The sequence below is a fragment of the Lemur catta genome, chromosome 3 (genome assembly GCF_020740605.2).
Source record: "Lemur catta isolate mLemCat1 chromosome 3, mLemCat1.pri, whole genome shotgun sequence".
Taxonomy (NCBI): Eukaryota; Metazoa; Chordata; class Mammalia; order Primates; family Lemuridae; genus Lemur; species Lemur catta.
In genome coordinates, this window is record NC_059130.1 from 95,241,904 (window position 1) to 95,266,106 (window position 24,203).

The 24,203-nt window shown below is 42.7% G+C and overlaps 1 protein-coding gene across 3 annotated transcripts; it reads right to left on the reverse strand.

The window, feature by feature from the left end:
* Positions 1-6,848: 6,848 nt before the first annotated feature.
* YBX1 (Y-box binding protein 1) lies at positions 6,849-23,642 on the reverse strand. Of its 3 annotated transcripts, none has more exons than XM_045545702.1 (7): positions 23,280-23,642; positions 22,527-22,590; positions 15,462-15,495; positions 12,640-12,729; positions 11,986-12,288; positions 11,572-11,657; positions 6,849-7,114 (listed from the first exon to the last, which is right to left on the reverse strand). In XM_045545702.1, the coding sequence occupies exons 1-7, from the start codon at positions 23,443-23,445 to the stop codon at positions 6,880-6,882; spliced, it is 978 nt and encodes a 325-aa protein (XP_045401658.1). In that variant the 5' UTR covers positions 23,446-23,642; the 3' UTR covers positions 6,849-6,879. The 3 variants fall into 3 exon arrangements, with proteins under 3 accessions (XP_045401658.1, XP_045401657.1, XP_045401659.1); XM_045545701.1 differs by having other exon boundaries at positions 6,849-7,135; XM_045545703.1 differs by lacking the exon at positions 12,640-12,729 and having other exon boundaries at positions 6,849-7,135.
* Between the last annotated feature and the right edge of the window lie 561 nt (positions 23,643-24,203).

Below are 24,203 nucleotides of genomic sequence, written 5' to 3' on the forward strand. Positions count from 1 at the left end.
CCAGGAAGCTGTTGATCTTCCTATGGGTGGTCCACAGACCTCAGTCTGGGAAATGCTTGGAGCTCAGCCTGACTTTCACATGGCAGCTCAGGTTATTCGCTCCATTTTAGAAGTGTGGCTGCTGAGGCAGTTTTCTGACTCCAAGTTACTTTCTATCCTGGTTTTTCAAAGTGATTTATTTAAATTTTATGCACAGTATAAAATGAGACATTGGCTTGTGCCATAATCATAAAACTTTCTTCTTAAGACACTTTGGGGCCAGGCACGGTGGCTCACGCCTGTAATCCTAGCACTCTGGGAGGCCGAGGCGGGTGGATTGTTTGAGCTCAGGAGTTCGAGACCAGTCTGAGCAAGAGCGAGACCTCGTCTCTACTAAAAATAGAAAGAAATTAGCTGAACAACTAAAAATATACAGAAAAAATTAGCCAGGCATGGTGGCACATGCCTGTAGTCCCAGCTACTCGGGAGGCTGAGGCAGGAGGATTGCTTAAGCCCAGGAGTTTGAGGTTGCTGTGAGCTAGGCTGACGCCACGGCACTTACTCTAGCCCTGGCAACAAAGCGAGACTCTGTCTCAAAAAAAGAAAAAAAAAAAAAAAAGACACTTTGGGCTGGATGATTAAAGAAAAACAAAAAAACTTTCTTCTTGATTTAATCCTTCTCCGTCCCCTTACAAACATGTCTCCTCATCGTAAAGAAGTCCCTCAACTTTACCTACCTTCAGGGTGACCAGAAGTCCTGGTTAGACCTTTCATTCCAGTGTAAATGATAACCACACACCTCTCACTCCCAGGAGAATCCTATTTAGTTACTATGCAAATTATACGGTGCTATGGACTGAATTGTGTGCCCCGCACCCCCCAACTCATATGTGGAAGTCCTAACCCCAATGTGATGGTATTTGGAGATGGGGCCTTTGGCAGGTGATTAGGGTTAAACGAGGTCATGAGGGTGGGGCCCTCATTAGTTCCCTTGTAAGAAGTGGCACCAGAGTTTGCTTTCTCTCTCTCTCTCTGCCACGAGGACATAGCCAGAAGGTGGCCTTCTGCAATCCGTAAGAGGGCCCTTACCAGGAACCAAATCTACTGGCACCTTGATCTGGGACCTCCCAGCCTCCAGAACCGCAAGAAATAAATGTGTGTTGCTTTACCCACCCAGTCTGCGGTGTTCTGTCATAGCAGCCCCAGCAGGCTAAGACGTATGGTCACACCACCTATCTCCCCTTCCAGCGGCAGCCCCCACCACCAAGCTTCTACATGGTTATCCAGAATTTATTAATTTCTGCGTATTTACTGAGCTTCTGTACTCTTTTGGCCCTGTCATAGACACTGGAAAATAGCAGCAGTGAACGCAACAGACAAAAGCCCCCACCCTCATGGAGCAGACTTCTACCGGAGACAGAGTGCAGGCAAGCACGTAAATGTAGGCTGGCAGCCGGTGCTGTGCTCACGGACACCAATCCACAGGCACGGGGTGGGAGGGCTGGGCGTGGGCGGCCGCTGCCTCTTTAGACAGGAGGTCAGGGAAGGCCGTCCTGATCAGAGACCAGAAGGAACTGAGGGAGAAGGCCACTTAGGTATCTGGGGGAACTTCCAGGCAAGAGGGAGAAGCAAGTGTAAAGGCCTTGAGGTGGGAGCGAGCCTGGGCGTTCAAGGCGAAGGCAGCCTGTGAGGCTGGGGTGACCCAGGGCAGGGCGTAGGGCAGGGGTAGGGCAGGTGGGGCACGTTGTGAAGGGTCCCGGGGATGCTGGCTGCACTCACAAGGGAGACTGGAAGCCTCCAGGGGATTTCGAGCAGGAGTGTGTCCTGAGGTCTGACCCAGGTGTTGAGGTGGGAAGGGAGGCTCCCGCACTAGCCAGGTGAGACACGACAGAGGCCTGGCCCCACGTGGTCAGATTCTGGATGCTTCAAGGTCAGAATCAGCAGAATTTGCACTCATTGGATGTGGAGCGTGAGAAAGCGAGGATGGCTCTGAGGGTTTGGGCATGGGCCTGTGAGGACGGACGCTGTTGCTGAGATGGGAGAGGCTGTGGGAGCCGCAGGCCCCCCGGCAGCAGCCCTCCGCACCCCTCCCCTGCTGTAGCCTGGGGCCCACCCCACGTCCCCACAGGACTGCTCTCACCAGTCGTCTCCCTCCCCCTTGCTAAGCCCAGTGGATTTTCAACCCCATCTTTGTGGACTGCTTGACTTTAATGCTGATTGAACCATTCCCTACTTTGCTCTCTGGGATTGTGCGATGCCCCCCTTCCTGGACTTGCCACCTCCTTTACTGGTCATCACTTTCATGTCCTTGGCCTTGTTCTGAAAGTGTGCATGCCCAACCTCATCTCTCCACAAGTGCTCCTTGAGTGATGGGGTTTTATCCATGATCATCTAGGAGCCACTGGATGAGTAGATGAGGGTCAAACACTGGGCTTCAGCCCACAGCTCCCTCCTCAGTCCCATCTGCCTCCAGCAGTTCTCCCGGGAGGCCCCAGGCACCTCAGACTCCACCCAGCGCTGACAAACGGCCCCCTCACCTTTGTGCATTCTCTGTTCCAGCAAATGACACCATCTGCATCAAAATTCTGCAATCAGGCTGTCCTTCCTCATCCCTGCATCCAGCTAGTTGCCTGCATCTGTCAACTCCATTTTTGAAAACATCTCAAATTTGACCCTCTTTCTTACCGTCATGTTTCCAGTCCAGGCCTCACTTACCTGGACTTTGGCAACAACGTCCCAATGGGTCATTTCTCTTCTGATCAAATTGCCTCAAATATTCAGAACAGGTTTGTAGCCTAGGAGAATAGGCTATACCATGTAGCCTGGGTGTGTAGCAGGCTATACCATCTAGGTTTGTGTACATGAAATCTAACAAATCTATCTTCATCACACAACTATACTCCTACTCCACTAAGTCATTTGGGACACTTGCCTATCCTACACCAATTCTAGTCACCAGAAAATGCCATGTTCTTGCTGGCTTTGGCAATTCAGGGTCCAATCCTGTACCCGGGGATAGGGAAGTTGATGCTGCGAAGGTTGAAGTGTCAACTACACTCTTGCATTCACTTTCATTGCCTTTGCTCTTTCCTTTGTTGAATTCATCTGGTAAAGCCCTGATTAAACCCATCCCTCCACCTGTTGGCAATACTACTGTATTTTCCTAGTATGACTCATTTTTAACCCCCTTCTCCAAAACAATTTACTTCTTTGTCTTTAAACCTCCAACATCCCTTTCAAAGCCTGTTTCCTTTCCAAGACCCACTGAAAAAATTTGAGGATTTTTAAACTGAAACACATTGAATCAGTAGATGAAAGGACCTTGAGTTATTGCACCCAGTTCCTTGCCACTTTCCCTTGCTCACTCTGCTCCAGCTACTTAGTCCTCATCAAAGAATGTGGGCCAGGTGTGGTGGCATGTGCCCGTAGTCCTAGCTACTTTGGGAGGCTGAGGTGGGAGGATAACTTGAGGACGGGAATTCAAGACCAGCCTGGACAGCACATTGAGACCCTGTCTCTAAAAAAAAATGAGGGGAAAAAAGGAAATATGGGTAGTTGATAATTTTTAAGGCAACACTGGCAACAAGACTATCCCTCCGATCCCGCAAATTTCCTCCTCACTGTGTTTTCAACATCACATTTTGTTAGATTTAACCAATATTGTCAGCCTTCCCATTTCCACGTTCTCTATCCCAATACAGATGTGCTCAATTTAGAATGGGGATATGTCCCAATAAACTCAGTTAAAAAGTCACCAAGTTGAAATGCATTTCATGCTGGCAGCACAGTACAGCCTAACTTACTATGTATGGCTTTATTTTTCCACTTTACAATGGTGTGAAAGCGATGTTCATTATTGTAAGCTGGTGGTCCCCACCCCCTGGGCCATACACTAGTGTTGTCCGTGCCCTGCCAGAGACTGGGTGGGCAATCACTCCGTGGCCTCCACATATCACATCAAGTGGTATTAGGTTCTTATAGGAACATGAACCCTACTGTGGACTGTGCATGCAAGGGATCTAGGTTGTGCACTCCTTTGTCAGTCTGGTTTCCGACAACCTGGGTTGGAGCTGGTGATGGGGAACGGCCGTTAAGTGCAGATTGTCATTGGCAGAGAGGTCTGACTGCACAATTACAGCAGTACGCTTGGTCATCCCAGGACCACAACCACCACCCTTTGTCTGTGGAAGGATTGTCTTCCATGAAGCCAGCCCTGGTGCCAAAAGGGTTGGGGACTGCTGCCATAACCCCATCTTACAGTCACAAATCTAAGTCAAACCATTTTAACTCAGGGACCATCTGCAATTTATCACTGACAGTTGAGCCAGGCATGGTGGCTCCTGCCTGTGATCCCAGCATTTCAGGAAGCTTAGACAGGAAGACCATTTGAGAACAGGAGTTCAAGACCAGCCTGTGTATCATTGCAAGACCCTGTCTCTACCAAAATAAATAAAAATATAGGCTGGGCGCCGTGGCTCACACCTGTAATCCTAGCACTCTGGGAGGCCGAGGCCGGTGGATCGCTCGAGGTCAGGAGTTCGAGACCAGCCTGAGCAAGAGCGAGACCTTGTCTCTACTAAAAATAGAAATTATCTGGCCAACTAAAAATATATATAGAAAAAATAGCCGGGCATGGTGGCCCATGCCTGTAGTCCCAGCTACTCGGGAGGCTGAGGCAGGAGGATCGCTTAAGCCCAGGAGTTTGAGGTTGCTGTGAGCTAGGCTGACGCCACAGCACTCACTCTAGCCAGGCACCAGAGTGAGACTCTGTCTCAAAAAAAAAAAAAAAATAAGCTTACATATCAACAGCAGTGTCACACTCCTGCCAACATGGGGTATTTTCATGAAGCACCAACAAGGAATGGGCTAACATTAATACACTTCTGTAAGATTAGTATTTATACTAAGTAGGGCAAAAGACTTTCAAAAGTTTCTTAACGAAGCTCTGTTGCAAACAGTTGGTCCCAAATTTAAGTGAGGCCTTTTAGAAGAGGTACCACTGCCTGGGACTTCCATAGTTCTGCAGGACTCCCGAGGTGCCACTTCCACCTAACTCCACACCCCTATGGTTGTCTGGTTTCCCCTGGGCCCTGAAAGGTGGCCCAGGGTGATCCAGAATTGGTTTCTGACAGCAGCCACTTTCAACTAAATGACTGATTATTTCACAAGTCAGGCCAAAGAACAACTAACAAAACATTAGAAGAGCCAGACCAGGCTTAGGCTGCAAGGTTTGGAGATCATAAAGTCACAATTTCACCAGCCTTCCTGTTGAGCTGCTTTCCCACGGGCATTACCTTATCTGTTAGGATCTCTACCACATTAAGGATCTGGGCCAATGTTTGCCGAGCAAGCCAGGATCTATGGCAGGTTCTACAACACTCTAAGGTTTGCATCCTCACTTGGCAGAGTGAAGTAATTCTCCCGAGGTGACAGAACTAAGTGGAGCAAAGACTAGAATCCTGTCAGTCTATTCTAGAACATGTGTTCTCCCCTCTTACAATGACTTACAGCAAAAGGAACCCATAACTAAATGAAAAATGGCCAGACTGTCATAGTGCATAGTTTTCTAAGTTTTCATATGAACCCACAGGCATGCAACTCAATAAAGGATTACAGGAAATCTTCCCTCAGGGATAACCAGTGTCATCTATTTGCACACTAACTTAAGCCAAGGGTCCTAAACACCCAAGAATTAATAAACTAAAACATAAGTAGGCAGAAATATACGCAAAGATAATTATTTAAGACCTTTATTAACAGGTGCTTGCAGTTTGTTGACTTTTTTGAAAAAATCAAGTTGTAAACTTTTATTACAAATTAAAAATGAAGTTCTTAAAAATCTCAACTTGACCAGATATGAAACAATTTAAAAACCTTTAAAGGTGCATTGAGAAAAACCAGGCTTTTTTAAAAAACACGTTTGTTATTACCAAAAAAGACATCTTTAGGTAAAAATAATAAAAACCCCATGCTGCATAGATAATGCAGATAGTTCTAGTTATCTGGTCAACGGGCAAAAAGCAAGCACTTAAGGTCTTCAGCTCCAATCTTGTTCATTTCTTATTGCTGGAATTTCATATTCACTTCTTCTTGTTGGATGACTAAACTATAAAAGAAAAAAAGAAATTAAAGATTACCACAGAGAACTCATTGCAATCTTCATGTAGTGTATTCAAATGCTCCAGACCACATTAACCATGTATAAGAAGACATCAACAAATCTACTGGTCTCACCTAAGAGAGTGATTTACAATGGGAGTGGACACTGCACTGTGATATGAATAGCTACATGTGGGTTCTTGCTTGCTACCCAGAAACTAGTTTAGGAGAGAAAACCCCAAAAGTACCACCAGCTGCAACAATTCAGGAGTCAGAGACAATTACTTGCCTCCTCTCAGTATCATGGATAAAGCTGAATGCAAAGGAATCCCTTAATTTTGGAATTTAAGGGCAACAAAAATAAGTGAGCAAAAATAAGCTAGAGTAACAGGAACATAAATATATCATTTGATCTGCCAGAGAACTGTTAACCTACAGGTACTTTAACACACTTCTCAAAGGAAGGCTGTCCTCAGCTTAGTGGTGAAATCACGGAATTCAATCAGAAAAGCTGACAAAAAGTTCTAATATTCGTAATTGTCCAGGTGTCAGAATTGAGAATTGGCAGAAGGACCATATTTGGCTCTGACAGTCAACATTCCTAAAATTGAATATTTAGGTAATTTTAAGACTAAAATTTAAGACACTGTGAATAAAATGTCTTACCTTACCTGATGAACTACCCCCCCCCTTACATTAATTAAATGAGACGCCCACCACTCAGGAATGCCAGGCTAGGGTTTGGAGGCCATCTACCCAGACATGCTTACCCGGACGATGGTGGAGATGGTAAGCCGGCATTTACTCAGCCCCGCCCTGCTCAGCCTCGGGAGCGGACGAATTCTCAGCTGGTGGATCGGCTGCTTTTGTCTCTTTGCCGTCTTGTGGTTTAGGGTTTTCTGGGCGTCTGCGTCGGTAATTGAAGTTGCGGCGGTACCGACGTTGAGGCGGCTGCTGACCTTGGGTCTCATCTCCTTGATTCTCTTTATCTTCTTCATTGCCGTCCTCTCTGGGCTGTCTTTGGCGAGGAGGGCCCCTAGAATCAACGTTGTATAAACTGAAGAATGAGAAAACCTTTTTGTTCAACAGGAGTGTTAACATTCGGTTCCTTCAACTATATTACCATACCTGGCCATTCTCCACATCAAATGCTCTACAGGCAATTTAGCAAAAACAAACCTTGGTCCATATTTCACAAATAGCAGGATGATTTTATATAAGGAGATGGAAGTGTAAACTGGAAAGTAAGTACTTAAGACTGGTTTTAACAAACTAGCAAACTCTTGCCCGTAGCATAATACAAAAGTAATCATGAAATAGCTAATAGTGGGACAACATTTTGATGTCATTTTAAGATTTTAAATGGGCTTAATGGCAACCAGCTTTGAGAACAGTACTACTAACCTTTACTACAGATGACGCTTGCTAAAAATGCAGGAAATCAAAAACGAAGAAAAGATGCCCCCATACAAATAAAGGCACACAGCCATCATTTTATCATTAAGGAAATGCAATTTAAAACCACAATGATATACCTCTTCACTCCTACTTGAATGGTTATATATAAAAAGACAAAATAACCAGGGTTGGCCAGGATGTGGAAAAACTAGAACATTGCTGGGGGAATGTAAAATGGCGCAGCTGCTTTGGAAAACAGGTTAGTAATTCCTCAAAAGGTTAGTTACCATGATCCAACAATTCAATTCCTGGATCTACACCCAAGAGATTATTCACAAAAACTTATAAATATTATGTGGATTATTATTATTCACAATAGCCAAAAAGCATGAACAACCCAAATGTCCATCAACTGAGGAATAAGCAAAATGTACACCCATACCACGGAAAGTAATTTGGCTATGAAAAGGAACCAAGAACTGCTAATATGCTATGATATGAAAAATCTTGAAAACATCATGCACTAAGTGAAAGAAGCCAGACACTAAAGGCCATATATTATATGATCCCCTTCATATAGAAATATCCAGAATAAGTAAATTTATAAAGACAGAAAGATTAATGGTGGCTAGGGACTGTGGTAGAGAGGAATGGTGAGTGATGACTAATAGAGTTTTGATGGGCTAACGAAAATATTCTGGAATTACAGAGTGGTGGTGGTTGCACAACTTTGCGAACATTATAAAAGCCACTGAATTATACACTTTTAAAAAATTTAAGTGATAGATTCTACCAAAATGTTACTAATGAATGGCCTGAGATTAAAGATACCAAGACTTTTAATCACCAAGATACTAGGACTTTTTCTTGCTGGTGCTTAGAATTGTCAGAATAACAACAACAATGTATTCTTCGCCTTTCCTCCACTCGTTCTCAAAGCACCCCAGAAAGCCCAGGAACAAGATTAATATCAGGGGTGGGGCAAAGGCAATTATGTAACTTAAACATTTGTATCCCTGTAATATGCTGAAATAAAAGATTAACATCAAGCCTTCTCCATCTACTGGTTATGGGCTCTAATTCACATTTACCTCTGTACATTCCATTTTTTACCTCCACACCCCTCAAAACTGCCATCCACCCATCTCAACTCCCTCTTCCTCTGACTTTCCCCACATCTTTTGGAACTCATATGGTCAAACTTTAGCAAAACTGCTCTGACGCTCCTCTGTAGTCCTCAAGTGCCCTAACCTCATCACTGTGGTTTCTAAGTCAATGATCTCCATATTTTTCTAAGAACCACAGACTTTCAATTGTATGTTAGATTTTGTTCCATTTCTATCCTCTTCCTGTTGCAGTTATGAGATCCCAGATTAAGAGTCTCTAACAACCTCGGCTTTAAGATTGTTGCCCTCCTGTCCAGTTGTTTTCTACCTGGGTTTTTCCAATTGTAAGCATGACTCTCCCAAGTACACCTCTTCCTATTGTCCTAGATTATTCCTTCTTGTTCTCCCATTCTCAATTTCCTCTAGGACCAATAATCCAGTAATCTATCACCTATTAATCTCATTCCCCTTAATATTTTTCTCCCTTTATCCAAATGTATAAAGTCCCTCATTAACAATATGATCAATCCCTACCCCAGTGTCTTCATTTGGATAAACCAATGCCACACAAATCGAACTCTCTGCTCAACTTGAGCCTGCTGCTCAAATGGCTGGAAAAAGAACTAAGCCAGGTAAACCCACTTTAAATGATACAATTTCTCATCTTTGCCCCAAACTTCACAACCCCCCTCCCCTTTTCCTCACCTTGACTCAACTGAGCAACCAAAGACTTCTGGAAATTCCCAGTAACACATCTGTGCCCATATACTCTGGATGCTTGCACGTGGAAGTGCCCTCATTCCTAAAGGCCAACACTTCCACTTGTGGACCATACTCCACTCAGCTGACGAATCAAGATACTTCCAACAGTCACTTTCCTGCCATCAACTGTCTTCTTCTATTACATTTTTTTAGCCTATAAATGTTTTTCTCATCAAAAATCTTTTGACCCCAGTTTCCCCTTAATACCATCTGTCTCCTTTTCAGCAAAACTCCCTACTGATATAATCCCTGTCTTAATTAAGATTTCTTTTAATTTGCTGTTAAACCCACAATCAGGATTTCACCCACCATTCCATGCAACAGGGGTAGCATGCTTCATCTGTTCTTCATGTGGACAAAAGATTCCTGGCCAGTCTGGAAAGCCCTGCATTCATTAATAGAAATCTTCACTGCCAACTTCAAAGCAATTAGGCGTTACTGCAGTAATTTATCTTGCACTGTCAACTATTGCATACACTGGAAAATGAGACTATTAATGTCTAACTTAAACCAAAATGCAAAAACCTTTACACTGAATGAGATGAGGCTTGGTATTTCTACCTACCTAGAACACAACATGACCTCAGCGTTGTCAATATAAAGACAAACTATATTTTATTAAACAGTAAAAGTAGAACCACTCAACACCAAAAAAACTTGTGCTTATTTTTAAGGACATCACTGAAACTACAAGGAAAATTTAAGAAGCTTTTCAAAGTACAACAAAAAGGTAAGCCAAAGATTCTGCTGTTGGCACCCACAGACTTAAGTGGATAGACTACTATGAGTCTTTTTTAAAAAATGGTATCGTGGGCCAGGTATAGTGGCTCACGCCTCTAGTCACAGCTACTTGGGAGGTGGAGGCAGGCAGATCGCTTCAGCCCACGCATTCAAGGCTGCAGTAAGCTATGGCTAGGCAGTGTGAGAGTTAAGACCCTACCTCAAAAACAAAACAATCTATGTCTAAGTGTAAAACAGTCTGAGCCACAGTCCAAGGTCAATAAAATCCAAAAATTTGTCAGCAAAAATAATCTTCTCCACTGGTCAGGGAAGAACCCCCATCAACCTCCAACATCAAGTACCTGGCTAACATCTACTGGTGGTGAGTTAGAAACCTTCAATTGTAGTGTACTAGCTTTTTTTTAAATTAAAAACTTAAGATAGGACACACATCAATACAAGAAAGAAAAAGTACAAAGACACCGGCTGTTCTTGCAAAATTCTCAATATATATATGCTGATCTACATTGTAGTATAACCTAAACTAGGTTTCCTAGTTCCTAAAGCTTCAATGAGTGCTCCAACTTTGGTAAACTATATAAAAACTGTATGCAGAACCCCTCTCTCTTTGTAGAGTCACAATCTATTTGAGGTTCTGAGCAACAAACTTGTTTCTTAAAAATTATTTGGGCATATGAAGCTTGCTATGTAAAGTGGTCATCAGTTAAGTACTATATCAGTTTGATTCTTGAGTGCCACCTGTCAAGTTTAAGGATAACACAGGGAGAGACTCAATACTTTGATCTAAGTCTCTTAAAGAAATCACTATTACACCATTTTATCCTACTACTGTGGTACTGAGAACATTGCCTCAAATGTACCACAAAGAGCACTAAAATATGCTTGGTTCATGGAGCCTTTTCTTAAGTACTCTAGTAATTATCTTAATAGGTAGATTAGTTGTTGTACGATATCCTGGGATTGGGTCTATTTTTCTAAAAAGAGAATTCTTAACAGCATGATTTAATTCTGTAACTTTAGGGTGACCAAAAAACCCAAAAAGTACATAACTAAACTGAGAAGTAATAATGGAAAATTATGCCATCTCAGAGAGAAAACTTACTATTGATTCTTTACTTATGCCATGGTGGAGTTCAGATACTCCTAATAAAAGATTATCTTTACCTTTCTCTCTCCCAAGGAAGCAAGTTTAAAAGATACACAGTATATTCTTTTACCCTGTTTATGGACAGAAAATTTGAAATTCCATACCCTCATTAAAAAGAAATACATAAAGTAGACCTCATCTATACAAGCTGTTTTAAACCAGAGCCAAAGGTGCAAAGAACACATTCTCAAAGATAACCGACTTCAGGTTCACCTCTTAGGTATCTGATGAAGTGTTAAAAGACAAATGACTCAAAGACTGCAGGAGAAGCATTATGCCACTGAGTCCTAACATACACTTGAGGAATTTTTAATAGAAACAGGTTACTATGGACCATACCTGCGGAATCGTGGTCTATAACCCCGATACATATTCTGTCTTACTGGTGGTCTACCTTGTTCTCCTGCACCCTGGTTGTCAGCACCCTGAAAAGACAATGGAAAGAAATCAAGCTTGTTGGACCAGTAACATAATAAAAACTCAACTGGACAAATCCAAAGTCTGAATACTAGAGTAAACAAAACAAAACAAAACAACCCCCACACTAAAAATCCCCACAAAAGCCCAAACATCTAGTAATTGTGACTACACTATAAATTAGTAATCATTTTGTTACTACTAAGAATCAAGGTGTTTTCCATGATTTTAGTAAGTAGCTTCACTGTAGGGTAAGAATTCCAGGAGATGGTTTAAATACAGTCCTACCAAAAGTTATCAGCTATTGTTGATCCTTTTTCTTTTGGTGAAACTTACCTCCATCACTTCTCCCTGTACAGGAGGGTTGGAATACTGTGGTCGACGCCCATAGGGTCTCCGCATGTAGTAAGGTGGGAACCTTCGCCTGCGGTAGGGCCGGCGTTGTTGGGCCTGGCCCTCAGGAGCACTCTCCGATCCCTCATTCTTTTCCCCACTCTCACTATTCTGGTAACTCTGCTGGTAATTGCGTGGAGGACCCCTGCGACGTGGATAGCGTCTGTAATGGTTACGGTCTGCTGCATATTTACTGCCTTGAACTGGAATTCCACCAGGGCCTGTAACATTTGCTGCCTCCGCACCCTACAAAAGCCATTATATATTGACAGTGACAAAGGAAATCAGAACACATTCCACAAATTTCACAAAACGCCACAGGGGGGAAAAAAGACAAGAAAAAGAAAAAAATGGCGGGGGCAGGGGAGGGGGTGTCTGCGTAGCCAGGGGTGCATAAGAATGACTAAATAAGTATCACCTCCTCACTGTTCTGAAGAGATTGCTCTCTAACTGCAGCCAACAAATTAGGCATGATGCACCAGTGTTCATGTGGTCACCTGAACACATCCATCCATATTAGAGCCACCATCCTAACGGGGGAGATCTCCAAAATATTTCCATACTGTAGTCAAACCTTTACACAAAAAGCATCCTCACCTTTTCTCCTTCAACAACATCAAACTCCACAGTTTCTCCATCTCCTACACTGCGAAGGTACTTCCTGGGGTTATTCTTCTTTATGGCAGTCTAGTAATATCACATTCCAAAAATAGATTAACGGGAGAATAATGTGCTTTTGCATTTAAAATGTACTAGAGTCAATATTATTTTAGCTTGGATATACACTTAAATCTTAAGATTTACTTTAAATAAGACCAAACGGTCAATAAATTTAGGAATGCAAGGACCATGCTACCCCATCCTTAACCAAAATACTCCATTATTACAAGGCCCCAGCATTTTACTGCTATTTACAAAACTAAAACATGTAACTTAACACCCAAGACAGACACAACATTTTTTAAAATGCTTTTCCCAAAAGCATCATATATGACTTTGAACAAAATGAGGATATCCACCTATCCCCCAAAGACTGCACTTAATAGGAGCTAGCCCCACACAGGGCCAGTTTAGATGACAGGCGAGTTTGGTTTACATGCTTCAAAGTTGACCAAACCAACTTTGTCCCTGTTACCATATCAAACTCAATTACAAATGTCAACCAAAATTCCTTCCGTTCTGATAATACTTCAGTGGAAATGCAATTCACATGTGTTAACTATGTCATTCTTTAAATTATCTGACTGCATGGGACTGTTGGTTATTACCTCTCCAGAAATACAGTAAATCTTAGAGATCTGTTAACTTCTACTTCTCCAGACTATTGAGTGCATAGTAAAAGGGGAAGAATAACACCTCACATTTTTATGTAATACTTAAAGTTCTTTCACATATTACCTACTCAATCTCCTTATGATAAAAGATATGAGGTTATCATTACTCCTTTTTTACAGATACAGGCTTTTTAAAAAAGTTATGTGGCTTCCTGAAAAGTTATACAGATAATAATTAGCACAGCAGGGACTTTTTCTAAACCCAGGTCTTGGGACTCCTAATCCCATGTTCATTCCACATCCGCAGCGATATCCGTTATAGGATCACTCATGCATTTCCATTCCAGAGGCAGGAAAACCGACAAATCTGAGGCCAAATAAGCTAGGTTGCCCAGAACTGCAGTCTCCTTGATACATACACCACTAAGACCTGAGCAGCCAAAGTCCCAAGAAACAACTACTTGTTGAAACCACTTCCAAAATAAAGAGGAAAGCATATTGGTGACACCTTGTGAATCAGTACAACTGGGTCAGTACAACTGACTCAGTACAACTGAGTCAAATAATTGATCTCATCTGTCATCTAAACTGTCACATAGTTTTCATACCTTTCATGTATAGCCAACTATCAATTACCTGCAGTCATAGGGGATAGCAGAAGTATGGATAATTAACACTTCCAACCCCTCACCCCCACCACCCTTGAGGGTTGCCACAGGCAAGCAAGACAAGCCTTGCTGTCTCTTGTTCCTATGTCTACGTATTTGTTTAAACATGAGGAGAGTAAGGAACAGGTGAATTGTCTTTACCCAAACAAGAATACCAATTTTATATAGCAAACATTTGCTTTAAAATAACATTTTCTCAGTAGTCTTGCATTTATTTACATTTAGAATTTAAATGTTTTCATACTTACATTTGACCCTGGGATTATCTGATAGGGTTTTGGATGTACTAGAAATTGATCTGGCTTCCCCCTTGAGTCACTGAATGCTGAATAAGACACTTCAGAGAGCTACAAAGCACCAATCTAAGACAGCCCTTCCTAAGAAGCATGCTGTCATCCAAGCTCAACTGCCTGAATAAACATGTGAGTACGGAAATTGACTTCAGGTCTTTTGATTTCTGGATTATACTATTAAAAAAGTGGTTAAAAAGTTCTTAACATAATTTAATACGAGCTAACAATATTTCAGTCTTACTGAAAAAACAAACAAACAAACAAAAAAACTGCATAGCAGAGAAGTACATACACATAAATGTGTTTTTCCTACCCATTTCATACCTTTGAGGATGAATAAGTCCAATGGAGCCCCTAACATATTTAAATTTCAGATATTAGTGTTCACTTGGCAGGGGCCTGCTTTAACAATCTTAATTCCTTATTGTTCATGCATTTAAAAACGTTTCCCTTAAATGACACTTGAGGAGAAAGGTCAGCATGTAGCACTTATCCTATGTTATACTTTTCTCCTCCCAAAACACTGGAAGCCAATCTAAAAATTATCTCACGAGCAATCACCAACTTTGCCGCACTCACTACCTTTCATTTATCCTTAAACTAGTGAGGATTCTTTTCATATTTCAAGCCAGTCAAAACTCTCCAAGGGTTGGGGGTGGTGGTGGCTCGGAGAAGCACTACCCATTCAAAGTGCTTTAGAATAAATAGCAAGGACTGATATGCTCTTTTGCTAGTTCTCTAGTATCCACTTCAACTACTGTTTTATAGCTCTGTCCTATTTCCCATGATTATGGCCATTTGTCCCTACAGGTAGCCCCAACAGCATCTGAACACTTCTTGCCAAAATTAGTATTTATATATCATTTCAAGTTTAGAATCATGGAGGTTATTTGCTTATCTGAAATTACGTATGAAAATTTAGTGAAATGAGTCCAACAAATTCAACATTTTACAAAGCTATAGCTATTAAGAAAATACCAATTTGAAACAGCTATTTTAAGTGAGCTCCAATACAATTGTTTCAATGTATGCACTTCAAGTATGCTATTACTCTTCCTGTAAGAACTAAATTAACTAGTGGTTGGACTTAATAACCTTTTGCAAGGAAAACAGTTGAAAAGACACATCCTTTTTGTTCTCACAAACCTTGAGTCTGAAGCGCAAATATCTACATAAGCACTCACCTGGTGTACAAATACATCTTCTTTGGTGTCATTCCTGCAAGACAGAACCAAGTTGAACAAGTTAGAAAATGGAACACATTTCATGGTGCCAAAGATTAAGAATACACCTGATCACTGGCACATCATTTTCCCTCCATTTGCCCAGACTTTCTGATTGCCGACTAGCTACTAGGAAATCTGCAAAATAAACACACAAAACAAGCTACCATGAGCTTTCCTTTAAAGACTAAGCAGTTGCAAACAGCTGTAACCTCACTACCTGTAGGATACACAAAAAAAAAAAAAAAAAAAAAAAAAAGACTAAGAAGTCAAAGTGCGACCTATCGAGCCATAATTAAGAGGGCAGCAGTGACTAGTGATACATATTCTGCTACTCCTCCTATTAAACATTAACAATGTTCCAGCACACCCCTCTTGCCTCTAGAGAGCATGGTTACCAACAGGTAGGCATTACTTTCTCATTTCACTCTTAACCACTGCCTCTTCACCATTTCTAATTCCCAACTTTCCTTAAGGTCGTTAACAAATCTCCCTTGGAATATGAAGCACAAAGTGAACCCTAATGTAAACTACAGACGTTGGGTGATAAGGTAAATTTGAATGTGACAAGAGCCTACAGCCAGTTAGTTATAAAAGGTACTCCACTCCAGAAGCTGAGACCAGGGGCCATATAAGGGAGATATGAGATATCATTCTTGAGGCATAATGGCAAAAACTTGTGGCTATAACTGGATGTTAAAAGTGAGGAGCATAATCTGAGGCTTTTTTTTTTTTTAGCTTGAAGACCGGGATTAAGGTGATGATACTAGGAGAAAAACTTCCAGGCCTTTAGTGACTTGCCTGACAATGAACTAGGCTGACGGGCTTACTATTAGTGTCTTGCTGATCTATGGAACAATGTACACACTAAAGGATCCACACAAAATTAAATGTAATTCTGACTTAAAAGTTATAGCTTGGACTATTCACAACTTAAAAACATTTAATTTTTGTGAACAGGATAATTTTGAATCTTACGTTTTTTGAGAAAGGGTCTTGCTTTGTTTGCCTGGGTTATAATGCAGTGGCATCTTTATAGCTCACTGCAACTTCAAACTCCTGGCCTCAAGTGATCCTCCTGCCTCACCCTCCTTTGTAGCTGGGACTACGTGCATCCATCACCATGCCCTGCTAATTTTTCCTTTTTTTTGTAGAGATGGGGTGTTGCTATGTTGCTCACACTGGTCTTGAACTCATGTCCTCAAGTGATCCTCCCGCCTTGGCCTCCCAAAGTGTTAGGATTACAGTTGTGAGTCACTGTGCCAGCCTGGATTTTGAATCTTAAAACAGGAACATTGCAAAAGCTATTCAAAAGCAATTGAGTGAAAACTCATCTTTTGAGCTAGATGAATATTAGGAATACCTAGAGAATTGATGGCTGGTCATAATGCTCATCTGTCCATCGATTCATGGGCACCACAGAAACAAATTAGAGTCATCATTAATTAGTTCTAATAGTGATTTTCAACAGGGGTATAAGGGCATTTAATGTTCCAAAGATGGGGAGTGCTACTTGTATTAATGGGGGGGAGGACTTGCTGGATAAGTAAACTTGTTTATTATTTGAGTTTTGAATGTAGCATTTTTGTACTGTATTAATATGCATTTTCTTTAGGGTTGTAAAAGGAATTGGAAAATTTACCAAAACAATTTATCTAGCTGGAACAATCTTTTTAAAAAGTAGTACAGGGTTGGCAATACACACAAAGGTAATGTCAATCCTCAGAAACAGCTTAGGGAGGTATTTTGTGGGTACATAGATATGTGGAAACCAACACAGGCTCACCAATGTCATGCTAGACAGCAAAGTACTCATTTTGTTGACACTAAACCAGCCCAGTAGAGTTACCATGACCAAAGTGTACCTGGATTTCAGGAGGAAACTTGACAGCTCCAAAAATGCAGTTTCCACCAAGACAGACTATACTATGGTTTGGGCAGATTAAATCAATCTAATTGCAACTTGTTAAATGACTACCCAGAAATACAAGGCACCCCTAACAGGCCACCCGAGTTTTAGTCTTGATTCTACTATTAACAGCTGTGTAACACAGAAAATCTGTCTCAGCTTTTTATCATCTGCAAAAAGACTAGACATATAACAGCTTACACTACTACAAATTCCAAATATTATGCTAACTACTTCAAATATATTATCCAATCCTTAGGTACGTACTACCACTAACCCCACACTCCACAAATTAGGGAACTGAAATATAATTTGCTTACAATGGTAGACTTTGATTCTATATGCCCTGGTCTTTCATTATGCTGAAATCTCAAAAAGTACCAGTTCTGAAATCTGTACATTTTAGCTTTAGGGACAGACTACAGCATATGGTTTCTCCAATTTTAGGGGAGGGCAAGAAGTAACAAGTATCCTTACTCCCTTGCAGTACTCAAAATTATTACATGTAATTAGACTAGGGTTCTGCAAACACTTCTGGTAAGGGAGCAAACAGTAAATATTTAAGACTTTGTGGGCCAATATAAGGTCTGTTGAATGAATATTCTTTCTTCCCCTACTCAATAACCCTTAAAAAAAAGGTAAAATCTAGGCCAGGCACAGTGGCTGTCGAGAGGTTGGGAGGCCAAGGTGGGAGGATTGATTGCTTGAGGCCAGGAGTTGAAGACCAGCTTGGGCAAGAGTGAGACCCCGACTATAAATAGAAAAAATAGCTGGATGCGGTGGTGCACGACAGTTGTCCTAGCTACTAAGGAGGCTGAAGCAAGAGGATCACCTGAGCCCAGGAGTCTGAGGTTGCAGTGAGCTATGATCCTGCCAACTGCACACCAGCCTGGGCAACAGAGCAAGACCCTGTCTCTTAAAACAATCACACATTACTTTAGGCTTTGTGTGGTCACATATTCTGCTGCCTATGCCTCCCCCCAACCCTAAACAATGGTTTAAAAAGGTAATACCCATTCTTACCCTGCAAGCCACATATAAACAAAATAAAAAGATTCAGAAGTGAATAAAGTCCAATGAGCAAGTCTTTTAATTTGTAAAGCTGACCTGCATGATAAAAACCAGAACTTTTAGAAATCCCTAACTTCAAAGATTAGAATATAAAAAGTAGGAAGCTTTCCAGATCTACAGAACTAGCAGTCAGCACAGAGAAGCCCCACAGACAGCGACCGTATATGTAAGAAAAGTCTTTCAATGACTAATGACTAAGATTAGCCATCCTAAAAAATCATCTGTAACTATGTGGACAATAACCAATTTGAAGATGACTAGGTCTATTTCAGAGATAGCATAACAGCTGGTGAACACAAATGCCAGAATCAGAAAACTTGAGTTCAAATCCCAACTCTGCCACTTATTAGCTATGCTTATGGGGGGGCAAGTAAACAACATCTTTGTATTTCAGAATAACAACATGGATTTCTTAAAGGTTTTCTGAGGATTAAACGAATTAATTCATTTTAAGCGGTGACAACAGACCTTGGTGTAAACACATGCTACCTACATCTAATATCAATTATGTGAAGGAATCACCCATTAGTTATATATAGATATGGAATCCCCACAGGGAAGCCCCCCCAATGGAAACCAAACTTTACAGGCATGACTAAATATGTTTCTAAAGAGGAAATAAATAGCTAAGCCTTTCCCTGGCTTGGCTTATTACATCTTTCTAGACTATGGGCAATAAACCTAAATGCATACACAAGGCCAGGTGGTAACGGCAGTCAGTCATCAAGATAAGACAACTAACAGACTGGTTAAAAAGAAGAAAAAAAGAAATACATGCCCATCTAAAGGTGGTGATAATACTCAGGGCCAGCTGGTTTATTTATGTGGAAACACAGGCCCCTCAAACTAGCTGAAGTTCAGATCTTAAAAATATGACAATCTGAATTATTTTTGGTGTCATCTCTTGAATCTTTCATGTTAGTAATTAATTCCAATTCTTTTAAAGACACTGTACTGTCCAATCAAAACAACTGGGGGTAGGATTTAGCCAGTAGTTCCCAAGTTTATGACCCCTGCTCTATTTATTCCCTTTGCTCCAAATTCCTTGCTCACCTCAAAACTTCAGAATGATTAATTTAGGCATTTAAGTCAGAATACAAAAACATTTCTATTCTGGTTAGTATAAAAGATGAGTGCATGGTCCCATTGAAAAAAATAAACCACTGTCGAGCGATTCATGGTTCTCTCTCATGGATTTAGTGAATATGGATTAATCCTTAACAGCTAATAAAATCAAATAGTAATGGGGGGAGCTAATAAACCCCTCTAGTCATACAGTCCAATTATCTTTTGCAGACACAGCATGCAATGGAGTAACTCAATCAGTTTCTCATAATTTCTAGATCACATAGTCTAACAAAGCAAAAAAATTTTGCTATTTTAAAAGCTTTGTGATTTCCTTATTTAGTTTCTTGCACACAATATAATCATCTGGGGAAACCCTTTAAAGACTATTCTAACATGGCTGTAACAATTCATCATAGGTGGTAATTTAGGCTGAAATAAACATTTACAATGAAAATGTCTTTAAAGGCAGAAAATTTACATAAAACACTTCCAATTTTAATTATAAAAATATCTTAAGGGCCTAGAACTAAGAGTTACAGCGGCCATCTCAAACCCTGCACCCTCCCCTTTATACAGAAGCAAGGTAGGGCATGTTACCTCCTCCTTCCGTCTCCCTCCCTCAGGAGAGCCAGGTGCCCTCAGCCCTTCGTTATCTTATCTGTTCTACTACAGGAAGTACATATACAACCCACTGCTAGCTTCCAAACTGCATTTAAGACCTACATTTTCCTTGATTAATGCAAACCTCCCCTGATTTAATTAGAGTCAGATTTTTTACAGTATCTTATTAAAGTCTCACAATCATTAAAGTGACCAGTTTAGAGACATAAAGCACACTTAACCAGTTAATTTGACTAAATAGAGGTTAGGATAGGCCAAACAAGGATGATCAAAAGCCAATTTACATTTAACTTGCCCTGGAGGATGACCAACTGAGTCCCAGTCAGAAGAGAGATATTCAATAAATGGCGTCTCATGGAATACTTATAAAATGTAAAGAACTACTTTTAATCCCGATAAAAACTCACTTCAAAAAATGTCATAACCTAATGTCCACTTAACAAAATGCAGTATAGCAAGGTATATGCTAAAATTTCTTAGATACAAACTACACTCTATCCACTGAAGCTGCAAGCTACAGTCACCTCTAACATGTACACACCAGAGTTGCCCTATCACAGTGGGTCAAGGATTAAAAGTAATGATTTTGAAGGTATGACCCAAACCATGAACCTGAAATTCTTGTTAAAAATGTACTGAGACGTGGCTGGGCGCGGTGGCTCACACCTGTAATCCTAGCACTCTGGGAGGCCGAGGTGGGTGGATTGCTTGAGCCCAGGAGTTTGAGGTTGCTGTGAGCTAGGCTGACGCCGTGGCACTCTAGCCCAGGAAACAGAGTGAGACTGTCTCAAAAATAAATAAATAAATAAATAAATAAATAAATAATAAAAAATAAAAATAAAAAATGTACTGAGACGTAACAAATCCAAAGCTTTGAAGGAGGCACTAAAGAGCTTGCCATTTGCAACATTCTTCCACAGTAAGCACATTTAAATTTGAAAGCCATTGGTTTAAGAGTCAGAATTAAGATGCAAATATTAGCTAAACTAAATCATTAATAAATTCAAAGATCACTTAAAAAGCTACCAGTAAACCAATCATATACAGGCACCAAACCATACCTCTTTCCTTTCTCACTAGTAACCCACTATCAAAAATTTGATCAGAATTGTAGCTTTGGCCTATAAGGAAGGCAAACAGTAAGACAACTGGAAAATCCTAAGAATTTTTTAAAGAAACACAATGTTTCTCTACAATTGCAAATGAGAACAGACCATCAAATGCCTATAAACCTCTGGCTTTGAATGTTTCCACAATACTGTACGGCTGATCAAGAATGGTTTCTTTTATCAGTCAATTATGTCTGTCTTTAAGCTTCACCTCACCCATTTGTTGTCCATTTCACAAGTATTCTTAAGCTTTCTTTTAATCACCTGTTTAACATCTCCAAAACAAAAGATTTAAGAAAGAAAATGCTCAAATTGTACCGATTATCCTACCTATAAGGCCAAGATTGCTATTGGCATGCGTAAGCCCTGCTCTACACCCATGTAACCGTACTACTAGCCTTGGCAGCCATCTTGAAAATGATGCCTGGCTCACAAGGGAACCCATGGAGAGTACAGTGAGTACACTGCACGTTATCACCACTATTGAACAATTTTAAGAATAATTCCTAAAGATGTTGTTTGTAGCTTTACCTTCAAATAAGAGGAACAATATTAAATTTCCTAAGGCTATGGCCACTCTCATAAACTACAGCCAGGGCTTTAACAAAATTGATTTAATCAGCATGATTTGGGCACGAGGAAGTGGGAGAATACTAAGGGAAAGGACCGTTTTGTATCCGATGTCATTTACTCCATAAGGAAACGATAACAGCTCTTTGGTCAAAGCAGTTCCAATATGAACTATATCCTTAGTATTAAGACAGTATATTTGAAACGTTAAACAAAGGCAACATTTAAGATTAATATGACATAAGTTCACATACTTGACATGTCAAATCATGTAACCCCAAAAACGTCACCATAGTGCAAATAACCTATGTTAGTCAGCGGACCCAATAAAGTGTAAAAGCATGACAAGAATGAAAACACACTAGACTGTAGTTTCCCAGTTTACCATAACATTAAAGTATGGTTCATTCACTCGGCTTGCCTTTAAATTACTTTGTACCATAAAGAAGCCTTTGAAATTAGCTTCAAATTAATACTTAGCTGCAAAACAAAGACAATCTCTAGATCCACTAATTCCTCCAAAGGAAACAAAATCACACCAATACACCGGAGTAGCAACCGCCCCCGGAACACGGCCGTGTACCTACACACGCTTGAAACAATCCCAAGCCCCGCAAAGCCCCAGAGCAGCAAACATGAGAAAACGGGAGATGGAGGCTTCCAAGCAGGGCAGCTCACCTGTTGATGAAACCATATCCGTTTCTTACATTGAACCATTTTACTGTCCCCAAAACCTTCGTTGCTGGAAAACAAAGCAAAACAACCCACGATTACCAGCTATTCCTTTTAAAACAACCCGGCTTCTGCATCCGGCCCCTCGCACGCTGCCGGCCGCAGCCACCTGACAGCCTTTTCTCTCAAAAGCCCGTCTGCCGGGCCGCTCCGGGGCCACGACGACTCCTTCGCCGTACACGTGGGTGAATTCGAAGCTGCGGGGCGCCCCTGGGCAGGCCCGGGGCGCGGGACCAAGATGGGTGTGCGCGCAGGCCGCGGGCGGAGAGCACGTGAGGGAAGGGGAAGCCGCCCCGGCCCACTCCAGCCTGCGTAGGCGGCGCGCCGCGCCCTCGGGGCACACGCGGAAGGGAGCTGGGTGGGGGAGCCCGGGAACAACGGCGTGCGGGCCCGAGCGCACGAGGCCGGCCGGCGGGGAGGGGACCCCGCCGCACACGCGGTCGGCGGCGCGCGGCCGCAGGGGGAGGGGCGCGCGGGCCCGCGGGGTCCACAGGGGGCGCGGGAGGCGGCGAGCGCGCGCCTACTGGGCGGGCGGGCCCCCGCGAAGGCGAGTGGGGGGGGCGGAGGGGGGGAAGGGCAGCCGCGCGCCGCGATGTCGGTGCCCGCCGGCCGCGCGCCCGCCGGCTCGCCCCGCTCGGGCTAACGGTTCCGCTGCCAGGCTTCCATACGGCCCCACCCCCGGCCGTGCCCGGCCCTTACCGATGACCTTCTTGTCCCCGCCGGCAGGCGCCGCCGATGTGAGGCCGCCCGGGCCACCGCTCCCTGCGCCGCTGCCCGTGGTGCCGGGCTTGGTGTCGGCAGCGCTGAGGGCGGGGGCGGCGGGGGGGGCGGCGGGCGGCTGCTGGGTTTCGGCCTCGCTGCTCATGGTTGCGGTGGTGGTGACTGGGGCCGGCTGCGGCAGCTGCGGCTCCTCCCGATATGTGATGGTAACTAGGCCGGCGGCGGCGGTGGGGCTGCACAGGGCTCTCTGGGGTCCGCTCTCCGCTCCCGCTACCGATCGAACTAGCGAGAATGGCGGGACAGGCGGGATAAGCCCTATGATCGACCCGCCCTCGGCATTGTTCACTGGCCAGCCTTGCTGTCAATCCCACCACCTGACCCCAACCCCTGGCCTCTATTGGTTAATACTTTATCACTCCTCTACTCTCATTGGCCCTTAGGCGGCTAATTCAGCCGACCTACAACCGTTCCTGCCTCCGCCGCCGCCATAGAGACCGGAACTAGAATTAGAGTAGGCACCACGAGAACCATAGAGTACCCGAGAGGACGGGCAGAGAGAACGTGACTTTCACGAGGCCGCTGCTCCGGCGGGCTCCAGGTTCAGGGTTGTGTCCCTGCTGAAGAAAAGGCACGACCAAACGCTGGGTAGGGATTACGTGGTCTGATCCGGGGTTTACAAGGGGGCTGGGCACCGCCTTAGCCCCTCGTGGAGAGAAAGCCTCCTCCCCTGTTCCACACACGGGCATAGTCATCTTTTCTTTAACGGCCGTGTACTCGCAGCACAGCAAGATTTCTGCAATTGGCTTAAACGTAAGCGTTGGAAGACCTTATGCTTTCGGCAGAGTAGTCACCCTGGAGGGACCACACAGACTCTTAGGCCGCCGGGCCCAGTACATTTGGGGC